We start from the raw sequence: 20,198 nt of genomic DNA, 5'->3' as shown, positions 1-20,198 counted from the left end.
TTTCAGCAGTTTTTCATGAATTTATGGCAGGTTTTATCAGTTGCAGTCATGCTATAGCTGTATGCACCTTTTGGTATTACAATGTCAGTCTACATCCAACTCACGGTCAATGCAACTGATAAATCTTCTCTAATTATCTTCTCTCTCTCATGTTTTTTTCTCCCCCACTCGTTGAACTTCCTTGAGCTTATTTAGCAGGAAGATGTGAGTGATTAATTCTTTCTCTGAACAAGATGCAGACTGAGGCACACACGCAATGAGGCACATGTACAAACATCAGACAAGCAGCTCCCAAGGCAAACAATCTGTCTCCACATTTTCCCTCAATAAACAGCAAAAACTTGATGCCTTTTTAACTCTGAGCTGAAGACATTTGAAAAGGGTGGGGTGGAGGGATATCAGTAGATGTATAGGTGACATGAAAAAAGAGGAGAAAGAAAATGATCAGGATTTGACTGAGGATGTCACGGTATTTGAAGGGAAAAAAGCTCAGAGACAAGATTAAGATACAGAAAGATAAGGTATGGTGTACTAAAGGGAATTCAAAGACAGAGGGATTTGTACTCTGGCAGTACGGCACACACATGCACTGTGTATTGTGTGGTATAGTTGTGTAATTTTATAGCAAATTAAAGATGTATCCATTCCCCCTTCTGTCTGCAGCCTCTGTCCGTCTTTGACAGAAAAATAACATCACAGCTCTTCGTATAAGAATAATTAATACAGTGAAAATCACAAGACTTTGCAAGTTGGTTTCCATGGCAAAGCTGAGAACACTTTTTTCAGATTATATGCTGTCAAAGTAATCACAGTTATAGATTGTTGCCTCGGTCCATTTAATCAAAGCTGCAAAGAGGAATCCCACAACGGATTATTATGTTAATAATTTATACATTTATTAACTTTTGCCCACAGTTAATGTGACAAATTGTAATATATTTAATGATACTTCAGTGTGTATTGATGCATATTTGAGTAACATGAAGCATTTTCATGCTAACTATGGATAAAATTATCATGCACAAAGTGAAAGGAGCTGCTCATATTACTAATCCAGTATAACACGCAAGTCTGTAGTCAGTCTTAAAACTGTAATATTTTCAGGTGCGTGTGCAGCCCACAACTTAGTTTTACTTTTTTTTTTAAAGCAGCTTTAAGTCGATTGGTCGGGACTGAACTTAAGTGCATTGCTAACTTCAGCAGGAACTATGCTTATATTTCTCTCTTATGCAGTGTTACTATAAAGTTCACCAAGTTTTTAGCCTCAATTTAGACGATTTTTGGATGAATTGAATTGACTTCTTTTAAGTTCTTTCCTTGATGAGCTGTGAATGTATGTTAGAATTTTTCTGTCAGTACGTCTGTTCTGGGTTTTTTTGCTCCTGAGTTTCTTTTCCTTGTCATTTTTTTTTTTATTTTAAGACTTCATTTTTTGTCTGTATTCTGTGTTGCTCATTTATTTTAATATTAGTTGAGCCATAGACTGAAGTTGATCCTTTATATTTTGTTACAAAAGATAATATCTAACCGTGCATAAAAAATCTGTCTCCCCTTAGTAAGCAAAAATGTTAAATATCAGCTCTGGGGTCTCATAGCCTCCCTGGGGCAGATACTCATTCAAACAAAATATCTACAAATAAACAATGTGTATGAGCGGGTCATTAAAATCCAGCTTCTCCAGCCTGCAGAGGCACTGCTGTGCATACTCTTTAACATTCACACACCTGCCGGTCTCCTCCTGGCCAAAATTAAAACGTCACCAGAGGGTTTCAGCGTGATTTTTAGTGTGATTTATGGCATGTTGAAGAAGGAAAGGAGAAGATGTCCTCTGCTTGCTCAGCAGTCCCCTGTTGGTGAATGTGTAACGTCTTGGTCCACTGCTGGATAGCTCTGTAAGTCAACAACATATCTGTAAGACTCAAAAAAAAAAAAGGTTCTTTAGGGAGAAGAAAGTGGGTGTATACCTTGTCACTCTAATCACATCAAATACATACTAGCCAATATCTCTTAGGTGATATTATAATTTTTGATTCGCTGTAGGTCAACATGATGAATATCACATGTGTGATCAACAATCATAGGTCAATTTAACAAATCTTTTTAAAAAGTATTATTCATACAGTTTTATCCAATATTAAATTAATATTTTTAAAGTATGTAAAATTGTGAGAAAGTCCTGTTTACTCATAAAAATGAGTGCAATTCCGAAGCAGTAAAGCACCAAGACAAGAAGGAAAGTGAATACTGCAGTGGAACGTATCAGCTTTTACAAGGTGATTGTACACTTTGAGTTCATAGTCAGCTCTTAGTTTACAGTGCAAGTCTTGCATTCAAATACAGTTGCTAAGTCCACCAAGTCACTGACCTCTACGCTGAAAGAGTGTATTGCTTGTTGTTGCCGGGGTTATCTACTCCGTTTACTCATTTTATACATCTGTTGTCTGTGTGTGCGCACATGTGTTTGGATGTGTACAGAATGCTTAAATTTTACTGCACTCCCACACCGCTGAAATTGGGAGAACCCGTCCGCCTGTGTACTCCTCCACAAAAGACTTTGACACACATACTGTGCTTATTCGTTTAATACTTAAGAACAAAGTGTCTCTCCAGAGCCAGGTTTTGTAGATTTATGTTCTGTGTCACTGACAGTCTGTAACATTTCCAAAGATGCTGCTGTGACATTATGACAGGCTTTTGTACTTTGTTTTGTTGTTTGTCTGCTTATTACTTATACTTGTTGCCTTAAAAAATGTTATCAAAGGTTAAAGCATCTATGCTGGTGCAGTGTAGTCAACAATATGCATGCATGTCACTGAACGAGGATGTTTGTGGATTTTTGCCTGTATTTCTCTGATTCATACCACAGTCTCTGCTTCTTACACACAGCCAACAGTAATATTTAACTCTTAAGCTTCAGAATGAATGCTTACATTGATCACATGACCAGGACTTCTGTTAGCCCGTTTTACCATAAAGTTTATAGATTTTTGACTCCTATTTTTTTTTGTTTATACTTTGGTCTCGCTCTATTTACATTTCATTTAGAATTTCAAAGAGTCTGGGTTTGCAGATCAAAAAGATGTTCATTGCTATTTTACCAGAGAACACACAGGGATGTAGTGTTTAGCACTATCACCTCACAGGAAGAGGATCCTTGGTTTGAAACTTGTGGTTGATCTCAAGGATCTCTCCCAGTTATTGTGCAGTAGGGAACCACACCATTAAGACACAGCACAGAATATCAGAAGCACAGCAGGCATCTGATATGACACTGATATGACTGCCATGGCATGAAAGGTGGATGTGGTTTGCAAAGTGGCTTGCAGGTGAATTTTTTTTAAATTACTTAAATTATATCTCTGCTTCACAGATTAGATTCCTTAGGTATTTATTAAGTTGTAAACATCTTTACCCCTAATCATCAGCCACAAATTTGAGATTCTCATCTAAGATGTAAATTAAGTGCAGACAGTAGGTGTTTGCTCTGTGTTAACATTTGATAATGTTATGTCCCCATACTGTGAGGTGAAAACATAATTCTGTTTCTACTTCTTCTTCCTTATCCCTTTATATTAAAGCTTGACATGATTAAACTTTAATAAATGTTGACAAATTTAAAATCAGTGCTTATTTAAATAAAAATAAATGTAAAGAAATCTGAAGACCATTTCAATGTTGACTTCAAACACTGTTTCCTTTGGTTTCAGCGGTGGAAGTCTTTCCTCTCTCAACACACTATTCACATCCTAATCGCTCACTATTTGTACTGGTCCAGTGACATTTCTTGTTCACTCAGTGGTCACCCCCCCCTCTTTTTTTTTTTTTCTCCTTATCTCATCTTTCACTGTGTGTCTTCCTCTTGCACTGTTTGATATGGCGTATACTGTTGTAGTTTTAATAGCTCTATTTGTCCTGCCTTCCCGTAATGATAAGGCAAACGGGACAAGAATGAACCAAATCCAAATCTGAGTTAGCATGTTATCATTCAGTAGTTTTTATAATAATCAGAGAGCTTTAAAAATGCATGGAGCCTTAAATGTCTCGTAAGATCATGAGGCATTAAGTCCCTATTCACTGGTGAAGCGGCTCAATGCTTTCATAAATGGAAACTGAGTTTTATTTGATGTTCCTGATAATAGAGGAAAAACTGAATGATGCTTTACTGAGAAAAAGATTGTGTGGAAGTATTGCACTGTGAGACTTGTAATCTTACATATGGTTTTTTTTCAAGGCACTGTTTAACACTCAGACACAAGTATGGGTATAAAAATGTGCTGCTTTTGAAACTGAGACCAAATAACAATGATGCCATCAGGTTCTGATATTTGCAAAATATTTGCTTCCATCTTTGCATAATGCCTCATTAAATACATCTCAGCCTCAATACATTTTATTCTTATGTGACTAAAAGGCTGTTTCATATTAGTAAGTTGAATACGTTCACATTTTGTTCCCTATGTCTGTTAATGTGTATGACAGTGGAGTTAACATCCCTTTTTATTCTTTTTTTTTTTTCTCCTTTCATTTTGACTCCATTTGGTTGTTTGTGTTATTGAACATTTATTTAACCCTCCTTTACTTTTTTGCCTACCTTGTTTGACCTACCTGGCTGTTTTTTGCAATTTGGTAACAGTGTTACAAATACATACTTATTTCAGCCTCTCGTGGATTCTTCATTTAGCCACATTTGGGGACTGGATCCCATTTTCCAACTGAGCGACTTCCTATATTTGCTAATGGATTGGATTTTATTTTAAATAACTTTTTTCCCATTTGAAGGATTTGTTCCCACTCATATGATAGACCCCTTATTGTCTTCATAAGCCAAGTCTTTCTACTTGTCTAAAGACTGATGCGTGGCTTAGAAGCATCAAAGCTAAGATCAATATAATTTTCTGCACCTAACCAGGTATATCGAGAATAACCTTTCATCCTTCCTCATACTTTTCTTTCCCTCCTTTTTCTTCCCATGTGTCCCTCTAGCTAGAGCTGAAATAAATGTATGTTTGCCCTGCTGGAGTTTGAACAGTTTCTTTAGTGCCCTACCGCAGTTTGCAATATCCCACAGCTTCAGCAACTGGTAACAGTATGTGATTCACTGTTCACAGTACAAGCCACCCACCTTTTTACCTATGAACAAGTCCTGTTGGCTGAACATAAAATGCCACAGATTGCAAACTTTATTTCAGATCAATAAAAGACTTTTTTTTTCTCAACCCCACTGCATTCACCTAAATACAGACACAATCAGACATGCACATTCAGGCTGGACTTAAATCTTACTGAGATGCTGTGGCACGAACTTAAACAGGCAGTTCATACTCAAACTTTTCACTGTGGCTGAATTCAAACAATTCTGCACAGAAGAGTTGGCCTATACAGTGATGTGAAAGACTTATGTTATTAGGTTTAGGAGGCAATTATTTTTATTTTTATTCATGCACTATATGTTTCTGATATTGTTGCCATTTTTTTCCTTTAGTCGTGTTTTTGCATTGGATGGATAACATGTTGCAATGGTTGTATTTAACAGAAGAAAACTGTAGTCAAACAATTGCACGGTGATTGCTGCTGCAAGTCTTAATTAATGAGTACAAATAAATCCCCGGTGTGTGTGTGTGTGTGTGTGTGTGTGTGTGTGTGTGTGTGAGAACAGGCACTTGTATCTTCTGACCACTGTAATGTTTCTTTCCCCTGTAATTACTTTCCCTTATCATGTAGCTCTTGGCAGGTACTTGCTTAGTAACACTGAGTTCTAGTAAAACAAACACACACTGACACAACAACACACAAATCATAGTAGCTCAGTGTGTGGGTGGCTGGGTCCTTTTAGTTTTGGTTGTTGAGTAGTTTAGTTTGCACATTGTTCAGAAGGATGCAGGTGAGAATCACCTAAGAATGACAATAAAGCAAAAACAAAGGATAAATGTAAAAACCCTAAAAGTTGACAAATCAAATAATTTGTTAGTTTTGTTCAAAATAACACACAACTCTTGTCTTGCAGTTTAAAAGATTTTTTTTTTTTTTGCACATACAAAATAGCCAGTTGCAGTTAAAAACCAACTCAAAGTGAAGTCCAGATAGTAACACTAAGAATTCAAGCTTTTTAGTGAAAGGACTGAGGTCCTGTGGTCTTCTCTGCAATAAAAGGATCAGGCCTAGTATAATTATGTAGTTTAAATGATAACCCTGTTTGCAGAGAGTAATTTGAAATACTTGAATTAAAAAGAAATTAAACAAAGGTGTAATTTGTAAAACAGTTTTAACATTCTGTGCAGCTTCACTCTGTGAATGCCTCCACAAAATAATCCTTAAGAACATATGATTTCATCCAAAAGCTACTTCAGGGGGGCAGTTTAGAGAAAGAATATATATACACAAGTTTTCACAGACTGACTTTGCTCAGATATGCTGCTCATAGTAAAAACTCTTTGAAAGAAAAAGATCTATGACTTTTTTACTGATAGTACACTGTATGGATAAAAGTAATGGGCTTTAGCTCTTAATTCAGTTGCTTTCACATGGTTACAGACTCAAACCCCTACCAGTGCAGTCTGCTTTTACAAGCATTTTTGAAAGAATGGGTCACTGAATATAAGTGTGGTGCTGAAAGAGGATGGCACTGTTGCAATAAAATTGTGACATTTCTTCTCTTATTGCATAATCAATTTTAAGTGGTGTGAGTGCTATGTTAAAGTGTTTAGGACCTACAGTAGCTTAGCCATAAAGTGGCACACCACGTAGAGTTACACGATCACCAAGTGCTGAGGTGCTTCAAACCACCACAGCTGCCATCAAGATTAGCAACAAAAAAACTGTGTGCAGAGAGCTTCATAGTTTCAATGGACGAGTATGAACATGCAGTGTAGTTTAACCCGTAAGATGGACAGTAAAAATATATGCCTCCAACCAAGAAAGTACTGGGATCGAATCCACTAGCCAGCTGTGACCTTTCTTTATGGAGTTTACATGGTTGGGTTTCTTCCAGGTTATCTGGCTCCCTCCTACAGTCCAAAGATATTTGTGTTAGGTGTGTGTGTGTGTGTGTGTGTGTGTGTGTGTGTGTGTGTGTGTGTGTGTGTGTGTGTGTGTGTGTCCCATTGTCTCTCAGAAGTGTAATACTTCCAAAGTCTGGTGACCTGTCCGGTGCCTTCTCTCGGCTCACAGCTCAGCTTCAGCTACACTGCAATCCTGAATTTATAAACCTAAGAAAATGAATTGATTACTATTGTTAGTAGTAGTAACAGTATAAGGGAGGGATTTGACCATGTAGTTATTTAAATGATAGCTCTACTAACTAGCTACAAGGGATTTTTCTCAGTGGTTTCTTAAATTGCTGGGGCAAGCTCCTACACAGATTCTAATTAAAGTCATTCATGCCTCCCCCTGAAACCTAAGAAATTGAGCTGAGAGTTCTCATACAAAACTATATTTCTCCTATCTGCCTGCTCTATGCTTACAAGGAAAAAAGCCTTAAGAAAAAAGAATGTTGTTTTGGTTAAGGGGCTTCAAGTTACTCCTGAATTCAGCAATTACATTTTTTTCTTGTCAATGGATTAGAATTGCATTTTATTGCATCACCCCCATGTCCTGTTAAAAATAAATAAATAAATAAGATAACAATCTAAACCAAATATCCAAGCATTTGTTTATGACAGCGTTGGGTAATTTGATATGCCCAAAAGGATCTGACACAGCTGTACCCAAATTCATCATAAATTCATCACATTGTGTCTTATAGAGCGAGGAGTGTGAACATTAGGGGTCAAACTAGCAATTAAAAGTGTCCTCCTTTCTTTTAAAGCACCCTTGTGAAATACAACAGATTGTGGAAACGAAGCTGTGAAAGCAAGCTGAATAATTAATGCGGTGCACCACTTTTATTTGCTTTTCCTACAGGTAATCTTGTCTCTTGATGTATTGCACTTGTTGACCCCTGACTGAGTGGCGGCTAGATTCACCTCCCTGGAATAAATAACATTCATTGGTTGTCATTATCATCTTCACTATTTATGACTTGTCACGTTGTGCTCATGAATGAATATAAAATGATTTGCAAAGTGTATTGTGCATATTTTTTCCTCCCCAGGAGAAATGCATGATATCATAATTCTGCTCATTCAGGCGTCTCCTGAAACTAGTACATTACAATATTACAATTTCATATTTTTCTTGAATTTTTTTTTTATATATATAGTGTGTTGATAATGCAGTGATTTACATTTCTTTTGCTTTTTTATATTGTATATTCTAGTGCTACACACAAGTACTGGTAGGGGCAGTAAGTCATTAATTTTGCTATATTTGCTGTGTGTGTCTTACCACAATCACTTACAGATTAGAAATGATAAGAGACCCATTTAATATTTTGGAGGTAAGACATTGTCACTGGCTATCTATTTGGAGGTAAATCAATCTTTTAAACTTGGTGCTCCATTGAAATTCTGGTTTGCAAGACCAGTTTTACAAATTTGTGCTTACCGTATTAAAAAAAAAAAAATACATCAGTACATCCATGGACAGCCTTTTTTAATAACTTACACTAAATGAATATTCTCTTGTGGAACAGTAAGTATCCCATGGCCCTCATAAGCCATTATTGCCCCCTTTATGAGATTAATAATATTTTGTTGTAGCCATTTGCTCAGGCAGAAGCTTTCTGAAATTCCTTCAGTTGTGAAATATTTGAGATTTTTCTTGTACGTACTGCTTATTTTGAACCTCCATGTAACATTTCTATTTAAAGTCCATGCTTGGAGAATGCCTTTTCACAACCTTACGTTTTATCTGTTTGAGCTGTTCGTAGGATCGTTATGCTATTGAAAGGGCCACTTTTGGTTTGATATCAATTGTCAGACAGATAGTCTAACATTATCTTCAAGTACTCTGTGATATGCATGTCAGTGACAGCAATTTATGCGGTTCCGCGGGCAGCAAAGCAACCCCAAACTATAACATTTCTAAAGACATGCTTGCTGTTTTTCTCCTAATAAGCAGTGACCTACGTCACACATGTTAACAACTCACCCTTTATTGTTCTGATCAGAGTTGGTGTGGACCTAATAGTTTTGGTGAACTTTGGGTTTATTTTATTTATTATTTATTTGTTTTTATTGGGAAGCAAAATGCTTTTTGCCTTATATACCTTTTGTGCAACCCACCAGTTGCAAGTTACCCATGTCGCAGTTTTGTGATTGCTTTGTTTTGCAGGTTCTAATTATACGAATTTTAGAATCAGAAAATAATTTTATCCCAAGTTGTGGTTTAATGCTGACCACTTTTAACTGAACAGTTTACATCTGTACTTATTGTCACGTAATGTTTTTGTTATGTGCATAGTGAGTTTTAGCAGTTTTCCCAACTTCCAGCATCATTACATGCTGATGGACATTCATATGTTCTATTCTATTGTCAACAGTTGTCTACAGGATGATATGAACGCCATTGGCTCTGTGCTCCTTCACTCAAGCAGGCACACACTGACACAGCCATAAAATCATAAAAAGTTCCTCGAGCAAATTACAAGCCAAGCAGCTTGGCATAAATCGACTCTCCACTGGAAGCAATGGGGATATTTTTTTTCCTAATTAAAAAAACATGATGGAAAAAAATAACTAGGATCTTTTTATTGTTACGTTGTTAGTTGTTCAGCAGATGTCAATCTATAGATACTCATGTGTGAAGCAGTTTGTCCAAGTTTGGGTGCTGCTTCTGGTGTTTCTCTCTCTGTCCGGTAATCAGGAAATGGCAATGGATTGCGCTACATTAACCAGGCACAGTGTTGCCTACCTCCTGGCAAAACTCGACTCTTACCAGAAACACCCTGTATATACTGCACATACAGTTTCAATCAATGCAAAATATAAATATAAAAGTATAAATCCAGGCTTTTGACATAATTGGATTTGCTTAGTTTCCACAGTTCCAGTAAATCTCACTTGTGTTTTATGGTAGTTTTGTTCTTCATTATTTTTGTTTGTTTGTTTGGCAGAATTATGAAATCATTGATACCTGAGGTTTAATAGGGTTAAACTCCAGGTATCCAATGAGATGGCAAAAGTGAACAAAAATCTATTAAAAACAGAAACTGCTTCTGAAACTCTCCAATTTGTTTCCCCAGATTAATATATTCAACCCCTGCAGCAGCTCCATAGCACTGATGCAGCCAAATCGGTCTAACTTTACTGATGCATATGCATTTGCAAACGGTGGCCCACAGCAGCTGGCCGGTGTTTAATGTTTGAGTCATTTCATAAGATCAGGTATATAAACAGCTGACAGCAAAAAATGTTTTACATTTTTAAGTCTGTGTGGATAAAATGTGTGCTGCTTTCAGGGCCTTAAAATAAACACAATTAAATAAGGTCACTGCAACTCCTGTAGTTGCCTCACAGGAATATCTTGTTGTCATGTTGCTGCTTTGCTTACTGGATGTTGCTGTTAGGAATATCAAGAACGTTAATGAAGAAAAACCAATCCAGAAAAACTCTGAGATTAAAAGATTGTTTTTCATCCTTTAGCAGCCAGCTGTCACATCTATGGGTGACGACATCTAAGCTTTACAATTCTCCATTCTCATGTTTAGGTACTTGTTTTTTTAATTACTAATTCTAACAATAAAAGAAACTTGTTTTCATCTGTTGTGCCAGAAAACAAACTGTGCTAAAGCTGGAAAATAAAAAGAAAGTTTCAAAACACACATAATTAATGTATAATTATTTTCAATCAACTGATGTTTTTGTCTTTATAGAACACAGACAAAGTATCGCAAATATAAACTTGACAAATTATCTGCCATCAATAGCATAGCCTTCTGTCTGTCACAGCTGTGAGCGGAAAAAAATAACAAATAAAATAACAAATGCAGCCTTTATTTTTAAATTGAGTGCCACTGTTAATGGTAGATAGCTTTTCACATTAAAAAATAGAAATCACAGGACACGTGTCTAATAAGAAATAACTTATAATTTATGATTGTATTTTTGTTAGTTATTATGTCTAATCAAAAATATAAATGTGATATTTTTTAACTATTTTTGATCATAATTGATTATAATAACTTTAAACTTAATGTGGTAGGTGAACTGACGTCTTCCACTTTTCTTTTCCCCCCAAATATCTTCAGTCCATCCATTGTTGCATCCGTGTGACTATCTGTGATTTTAGTAAAAGTAAAGGTCATTTAATGCATGAAGCAGAGCGGGTAAAAGACAAGAATTGATTCAGAAAGATGAAAAGCAAAGGATGACAACAGAAGGCTACACCATGTGACCTGTTGGACAAAATCAAGTTAACATAGTTGAATGAAAAAGTTCTTCTAAATGTGTTATAATCAAATGGAAATGTGTCTTTATATCATTACCCTTAGAGTGCCCGTCATGGCCCCAGGCATTCTAAAGAGCTCTCATCTCAGTCTTTAAGCTCTAAATGGTTTTCTCCACTGAGAATACCTCTTCTCATTTTTCACTTTACTTAGATGAAGAAATATTTTTCTTGAAGTAGGCAAGATAATTGCATAGTTTATTCTGGCATTCATAATGTTAGTCAGTACCAGCTTCAAGATATTGCAATTTGCAGTTGGATTTTGTTGTTGTTTTGCTTTTCTTTAAAAAAAAATCGATACTACACACATTGATGCTGATTTGACTTTCTTTGCCATTTTATCCTATTTGACAGTAATTTCAGAGTGCCAGCTTATAGCCTCTTCAAAGATGCATCAGTGAGTTAAAACCTCACTTTGTGGATATATTAAAATAAAATAAAAAAAAAAGTATAAAAGTATGCGGCTTGTTAGGGGTTAAGAGTGCATAAAAGTATGTGACTTATTCAGTTTGAGGGTTTAGAGTAGTCTTTACCAGCTGAATAGAAGACTTGTCCCAACAGTTTGCCTCTGCTGAAGCAGTATAGCACTTCAGAGTTTTTGCATCCTAGAAAGAAATTACATTTGCCTTGGTGGCTGTGACAGATTGACAGTTGCATGTGGAAATGTTTGGACAGTGACAAAATTGCTCTGTATGCCAACACAACATATATAAAGTTGAGATGCAACCTCGAAGAATAGTTCCTAGTGCTTTCAAGGGCAATATGCCCTCGGTAGAGTCTTTTAACCTCCTAAGACCCGAACTCTTCCATGGCATGCATTTTTAATTTCTCTTTGATATTTGGGCTGATTGGGACCCGATGAATGTAAAAACAAAGAATTACCAGATTTTTTTTTTTACCTGATTTTTGTTCCTAAGAAAAATGAGAGCCACATATAAGGATATTCGTTTAAAATTTTGATAGAACAGCAGCAGTATAATGTCTTCGTAAGTGGATATCAGGCCCTAGTAGAGCAAAATTAAACATTTTGGTTTAAATAACTTAAAATGTGATGTCCACATATGTGGACGCCAGGTCCTAGGAGGTTAAGGCACATTGGGCCTAGGTGATGAGCCAGACCCCTACAAAGAAGAAAACCTCTGGGTACTGGGAGCCCCGTTCTGGAGCCAGGTCTTGGGAGTACCCCACAACTCTGGCCGAATGGCTGGCCTTAGCCTTTAGATTTTTGCCCACGTCAAAGGTGCTTCTGGATTAATTTTTTTTAACAGATTGTCTAAGGACAGCGATAAGTGGAGACTGTGTTGGGTTAGGTGGTCTTAGGATCTCATTTCTGCTTTTTTTTATTATGGTTCTGTTGTCTTTATGAAGCAAATACCTCACTGCACTGTAGCACCTCACGCCAAATAAGAAGCGCTTAGCATGAGAATAAGCATAAGTGTGATGCTGTGGTACTCGATCAGAAAGGTTGGAGTGCCCACTCCTGGTCCAGCTGGGAGGAAGCCCTGGGGTTGAGCCAGGATACGCGGGAGAGATTGTATCTCTTTGGCTTGGGAATGCTCCGGTTTCCCCCAAGGAGAGTTTGGGGAGGTTTCTGGGAAGAGAAAAGCCTGTGCATCTCTGCTTAAATTTCTGCCTCTGCAGCACCTGTATAAACAGCAGAAAATTGATGTATGTATGGATTTAACCGAAGAACATATTTAAAGCTATATTTCAAGAGTTCGGAAAAATTACATTCAGTTACCTAGATTTAGTTGGATGAATTAACATAATCATTAATAATATGCAAATTTTTAAGACTTTAAGAATCTATTGCCACGAGTGAATGCTTGGGCACTGTTGCCTCAGAGCCAGAGCTCTGGGTTCAACCCTCTCTGCTTGTATACATTTTCTGCGGGTGAGCTCATTTCAGTTACCACTGGGGAGAGAATAAAACGAAATAACATGCCAGGTTAAATCTGCCTATGTCAGTCCTGGACAGTCTCACAAAAAGATGGCGTTAATGTCAATTTTACTTCCTAGTTAAACAAAGGTTAAAAAAAATACTTGGAGTCTGTGAACAGCAGTAATGGGTTTGCCCCTTTGCCAGGACTTTACTTCAGTTGTATTTGTTGGCGGGTCTTTCTTGTTTGATCTTTGTCTCCTTTAGGGTAAATACAAGCTTAATGGCTTTTAAATCATGGAATATTTTAAATATATACACTACCAGTCAAAAGTTTGGACACACCTTCTCATTTAATATTTTCTTTCTTTCTTTTTTCTACTTTCTACATTGTAGATACTTACTAAAGACATTAAATACATGAAGCAAGATATATGGAATTATGTAGCAAAGAAAATTTTTAATAAATAACTCTAAATTTGTTTTATGTTGTAGATTCCTCAAAGAAACTGTCGGACTTCTCTCAATGACTTTTTTTTGACGTAGTCATCTGAAACGGTTTTCACTTCAGATGTGCCTTATCAGGGTTCACTTGTGGAATTTCTTGCCTTCTTAATGGGGTTGGCACCATCAGTTGTGTTGTGCAGAAGTCAGCCCTATTTGAATGTTAGAATTCATATTATAGCAAGAACCAATCAGCCAAGTAAAGAGAAACAACAGTCCAAGAGTGTGCAATGCAGTGATCAAAGCAAAGGATTGATATTTTGAAGAATCTAAAATCAATTTTGTTTTTGTTTTTTACTACGCAACTCCATATGTGTTCATTCATAGTTTTGATGCCTTCTATGAGAATCTACAATGTAAATAGCCATGCAAATTTCTTTACTTAATCAGTCAAATATGTGAAGCAAAATGCTGGTTGTGAAGGGTACATGTTTTTGGCTGCAGTTGGTTAAACTGCAGCTGGAAAGTCTAAGAAATATGCCCTAGCATCACAGTTGCCATAAAACAGATTAGCGTCTGTTTATCCTCTAAATAGACAAGGCATCAGATATCTTATTTGAGTGTCCTGGTTCATGTTATGGTAATATGTTTTAATGTTAAGACATGTGGCTTCTGAAGCATTTCCCAGAAAATGAAGTAACTGTCCACTCCTGCTTGCTTTCTAACCATTTTTAAAGATATGCCTTTAAAGTAAATCATAGTAAACACAGACTTTTAGTTTTTCTTTGGATAATCCTCTCACAATCTGACAACTTCCTTCTGTTCACAAACCCTGAGGGTATATTCAGTTTAAGCTTGGTGAACTTAGACATGGAAGGTCACTGTAAGTTAATCTTATTTGTAACCAAACATTTCTTCTTTCTCTCATCCAGGGAGGGACAGTATTTTCTTTTCAGGACTTACAATTGCAGTCTGTTACCCATGGGTCAAACTACGTGGAGTTATTTAGCGTATTAAGTATGCCTGTTTGGGTTGCTGTTTGAACCTCGCACACCATGCACTATTGATTAGCCTGTGGCTTTGTTCCTACGTCAGTGTTGCTGTTTTGAAAGCATGGTTGAAGGGGCTAAAAAGAGATGGGGTGATAACTAGTGTTGTGTAAATGTTTGGATTACGGGTGGCTGAGATAAATCTAAGAGCTGAAGTGCTGCTTTCAGGACCAACTAACTTTTAGTTTATTTAAGCTGTAGCATAAAACACTTTAAGTGTAATCTTTTAAATTTAACCTAAAACATATAGTTTGACTTTCTCCTACTTATAAGGTGATTAATCTATAAATGTGTTTGTCCTTGTCTCACTCTATAGCTCCCTCAGAGCCTTTGCTGTGCAAGTTTGCTGATGGAGGCCAGAAGAAGAGACAGACCCAGGTCAAATATCCCCAGAATGGACGATCGTGGACACGGGAAGGAGAGGTGAGGCTTAAAAATATATTTAATCATCAAAAAAAGCTCCCTGGGAGACTTCATAAAATATTCTCTTGGCCTGCTGTCAAATATAGTCTCTTGCTTTTCTCAATTAAAATGAAAAAACAAAACTGAACACAAGTCTACTGAGAGGACTTTAAAAAGAGAAATTACAGTTATCAAAAAAAATCATTTACACTTCTTTCAATTAAGTTTTATAGCTGAAGGATAACATTTCTTTTATTATAATAGTCAAAGAAATGAGTGATTATGCACAGCGGTGTCCATATTATGTTTTAGGAAACGTTACAGTTGTAAATCATCTATTCTAATAATTTTCAATATGCGGCTGATGCTCCCTTTGACTCCATTTTTTTTTTTTTCTTCAACATACCGCAGAATTTAAAATCATAATAGCTTGACAGATCCCCCTCCTCTCCGTGGGGTCATTATCCACTTTCATTTCTAGTAAGGCACTGTAGGTTCAGTTAGAGATGCTGCTGACAGTATGAAAGCTGGCACACAAAAAGGTTGTTAAATTTAAAATATAAGGTTTCTGTAAGGTCCCAATTGCAAACTTGTTTTTGCTTTTGTTGAAACTCCCACCTCCTGTCCGTCATCTTCAGAAGAAATGAAACCTTGTGCAAAGGATTGAAAGCAGATTGACTGTTTCACAATGCAGAGAGTTCAAAAGTTTTTAGTGTCAATACCAAAGCTTTAATTTACAGAACAAGGGGAAGTGAATAATAATGCTGCCACCCACACACCCCGGTGCAGTTTTTAACAGTTTCCCAGTGTTCTCGTTACACGAAGGTTGGGAAAGAGCAGGGTGGTGGAGTGAAATGAAATGGAACCAGGCTGAAACTATGCACTGTAACAAGAGGCGCCGCAATGAAAACAAGATGTTGCAGTGTTTGACCTTTGCTCATGGCTGTGTGGAGCAGGCACAGATTGCAGCTTTAGTCTTTTTGTATAAGAGCAAACGTGTGTGTCATAGCCTGGCTTATCATTGGCCGAAAGGCTGGGCACACCCTAAACAGGTCACCAGTCTGTTACAGGGCTAACACAAAGAGATAAACAACCATGCACACTTCATTTTACCAACTGTGGAAGTGAGCCACAGTATTTGGAGAGAACCCACACAGGGACAACATGCAGGGAGAACAGGCTGCCAAACGCAGGACCGTCTTAATGTGATGCCACAGTGCTAACCACTGCACCACCATACCATCAATTTTGGTGGTATTTTTTGTAATGTGTCATCAACTAGGAATGGGAGTTAAAAAAACAAACAAACAAAAAAAAACTCCAACTGAATAGTATAAAACATAACTCATAAAACAGTCAGAAATGAGCAAAGTCTGCTGGCCAAGGTTAAACATCCCTGCAAAAAATGCATCTGCCTTTAACCACCACAGTAAATACCTTAATCACATTATTAAAAAGCTCAACTTAAATGTATTCACAATTAAATGTGTGGTATTTTGCACAGTGGATTTCACATATGCAGTGCCATTGCTTGGAGAGTTTAGCTAAATGAGCAGTTAAAGCACATACAGCCTTTTTTCAATGCAAGTTAACGTCCACACAGCTTTGCAGAAATGGGTAAAGTGAATATGTCATTTTATTCAGATTTCGCTTAAATACAGGCATTCATTTGCTAGATAAAAATACTATGGAGCTGTGCCGGTTTTGTATGTCTTAATTTCCAGAGCACTCTCATTCCCAACGCGTAAAATACAATTTGTCACGTCCCAATGCATCTCGTAGTAACCTGAAAGGTAGCCTTCCACTTACTCCAGATTCTCAATTGAATCCAATAGAATGGCACTCGCGGTGGTAACACGTGCTGCAGCTGTCTACCTCTAACCTTAACCTAAAGCCTATCAGGTAGTGTTTTCCAAAGTGATTCATGAACACAACGAAAAAACATATGTGCATGTATAGATTCATTCAAAACCACTGTCATGCCTCTGAACGCCTAACATACCGACGATTTGTCACATGTCAGTTTTCCGTTAACGTACTTCCCTCTTGTCAATGTCTGTGTGAACTTGAAATAAGTGATGACTGCTTTCAGTGAGACACCTCACACATTTGTCTGTGGCACACGTCGTGACAAGCCCCGCTCGGCCCTGAAGCATCTCTTCAGAGGTTTATGCATTTGTCAGAGCCAGGCCTCAGAGTCCAGGCTGACTTATATAAACTAATACTTCTGCTAATAGAGACATCTGGCCAGGGAGATGCTTTGAGGTGCTTCACTGCCTACTTATCTCAGTCAACTCATTCTGATACGAGTCTGGCCTTGGTACGGTGACGTGAATACGTGCGTTACACATGTAATCACACGCTTACAGAATTTGTTTTGGAAAATGGATAAGGGATACGCATGTAGCTGTGTAGCAGCACAGAAAGAGATTTGCTGTTAGATGAATGCAAATCCCTGGAGTTGATCAGTTTTTCTATTTGGTGTCTAGCAGTGCTTTTTGTTGCTTCTGGAGTCTATACCTACCTACCCAGCCTAGGCTTGGCTAAAACAGTGTTTGTGGAAAAACCAAACACTGAGCTGGGTTCAGCATCAGGGCACCCTTTCAACTCATGTGCCAATTTGGAGAGAAGAGCCTTGTGTAGAATGTAGAGTAAGTACAAATGACTTGTGCAGGGCCGATAGATGGTGATGGGGTGGTGACAGAGTAAAAAAAAAAGATTAGGAGCAAACAGTTGTTTTAAGTCTGGTCCAGAATTGCCAAGAGGTAGTCAAGTGGAAGCAGATCTTATTCAAACCTCAAAGAGAAGCCCAGCCTCAATCATTTGAACATGGTAGAAGGAATGAGACAGACAGAAACCACAAAGGGGCTAGTGTCACTGATAAATGCTTGGCTAAACATATTTAGTCACTATTTAATAACAGCTTTATGAAGGGAAGAAGGGACAGAGGGAATATAGAAATATACTAATATAATGCTGTTGGGGGAAAAAAAACCTTTAACTCAAAAAATGGATCAAAAAGAAAAGTTTGGGCTGCTTCAGTGAGTAGTTTGAGTGCTTTTGGCAATTTTTGACTGTGTGTGTGTGTGTGTGTGTGTGTGTGTGTGTTATTGCTATTATATAACATTATCTTATTTACCACTGAAAGAGCCACATTCATCCATACAGTACACACACTGGTACTCTACTTTGTGACAGTTTGTGTAGAAAAAATCTCTTACACTCTCAGGCACACACACAGATAAAATGTGTGTTAGGAACATGGGGGGCGCTTCCCAAAAACACTTAAACTTGGACTAGAGAAGGCTGGGATCAAACAACTGGCCTTCTGAGCAGATGTCACTTACCTCCTGAGCCACACCCTTCTTATGGACTTTTGAGTAATCTCTAACTTTCCTATGTTGGGCTGTTACCTCCATTAATGCCAACCAGCATGGATTTGTTTGACTTAGGTGGTAGTGCAACTTCTTAATGTCTTGTTTATTTATTTGAATGCTCCTCAGGCTAATCAAACATGGTATAGTGTGAACTGTTTTTTGTAAAAGAAAATAAAGTACCATAAAACTTCTATCCATCCATTCTCTTCCACTTATCCTTATCAGGGTCGCACTCATAGAAGCAATTTAGAATTATCAATTAACCTAACCCCAATAATTGCATGTCTGTGGACTGTGGAAGGTAGCTAGAGTACCTGGAGAGAACCCACGTAAACCCAGAAAAGCCCAGCCAGATAGTGGAGTTAAACTCATACCATAAAAGTTGACTTTTAAAAACCTTTAAGGAGAAACGGTAAAGAAAATCTAAAGCGTTCCACTGTCTTTGGTCTGCTAAAATTTAGAGTCAGTTAGAACTGGGAACTTATTTTGTTCCTACCTATTTTATATAGTCATATACCACATGCAACAATCGTCCCTCACTGACCTTCATGTGTTTGATTTTGTTGAGCATGTTAAATAAAACGACTGCACTTATAAATGGCTCTTTTGCTCAAAGGCAATTATTCCAAATAATTTTATTGTACATAAGAGCTTTTAGCTGGATTAGTTTGGAGTCTTTAGACTGCTTATCTATTGTTCATTCAGTAGGTCCTTATATCCCAGTCACTTTTGAATTTTGTGTTTTTTGTACAACGCTCTTGTATAGTTTGCTTTCTCTGTTCATTACACATTATAACGTACAATAGCTATATCATACTTTATTGTTTATTTAGTTGTATAGAGTAGCTGTATATGTGATAAAGACCACAAACACAAATTGGTTAAAAAGGCAAGTCATGTATTTAACATTTCGGTGTATGTGTTTCTTTCTCCAGAGTGGTATGGCGTTGACGTATGATCCCACAGCGATGCAGAATGGGTATGTAGAAAGTTTTTTTTTTTTTTCTTTTACCTCTCGCACGAACAACCTCGATCTAAAGAGTGTCTCCAAACTTGACTTTTTACTTACATTGTTACACGCAGCCTGTTCAAGAGTGACAGTATAAAATCCTCCTAAGATCAGTGCACTGAAACATGGCAACAACCTGCAGAAATATGCACAAGAGCACCTGCATGCAAACGAGAGGGTCACACATAACACACATTAACCCATATACCTGAACTGATACAGAACACACATACTATCTGGCGTTCGCTCTTATTCTTACACCTAACTGATGCAGATGGAGCATTTATTTATGCACCTATGCATACAAGCTGTCAGAGTTGTAGGTTTTGATTGCAGACAGGAAGATGGGCGTTGTTGCAGTGCTGCTGTAATACTTTCGTCAGCCGAGGCTATCTGCAGTGCTCCCAAGTTGGTTGAGGAGAGCAGAGTGCCTGCCTGTTTCAGGGGGAAATTGGAGATTGGTGTTGTCTGGTAGGAATGCTGCTGGTGATGTGATCCCTGGAGATGCTTCCCTGCAGCTCTGCACTCTTGTTCTTCTCCTCCTTTTGTCAGATTGGTCCGCCACTTTATACCTTAAAGCCACTCTTTCTTTTTTCTTTTTTTTCTAGTTCATCTGAAATTATACAGTCCTTTTTCTTTTCACTGTTTTTGACTTGTTTCTTGCCCTCTCCACATTGTTTTGTATTGCTCAATTCTTCTCATTCGTTCTGTTTTCA

At 37.4% G+C, this 20,198-nt stretch overlaps 1 protein-coding gene across 4 annotated transcripts in view; it reads left to right on the top strand.

Annotated features, from left to right (window-relative positions):
- The window catches only part of LOC101473661 (RNA-binding motif, single-stranded-interacting protein 3), a 162,620-nt gene that overhangs the window by 127,854 nt on the left and 14,568 nt on the right, over positions 1–20,198 (top strand). For all 4 annotated transcript variants that reach the window (XM_023153964.2, XM_014410855.2, XM_004568057.4 and 1 more), the window contains 2 exons: positions 15,011–15,117; positions 19,409–19,452. In XM_023153964.2, coding sequence (XP_023009732.2) covers positions 15,011–15,117; positions 19,409–19,452 — 151 coding nt within the window. The remainder of the gene's footprint in view (positions 1–15,010; positions 15,118–19,408; positions 19,453–20,198) is intronic.

Source organism: Maylandia zebra, linkage group LG11, assembly GCF_041146795.1.
Source record: "Maylandia zebra isolate NMK-2024a linkage group LG11, Mzebra_GT3a, whole genome shotgun sequence".
Classification (NCBI taxonomy): Eukaryota; Metazoa; Chordata; class Actinopteri; order Cichliformes; family Cichlidae; genus Maylandia; species Maylandia zebra.
This window is presented reverse-complemented; position numbering and strand designations above follow the sequence as displayed.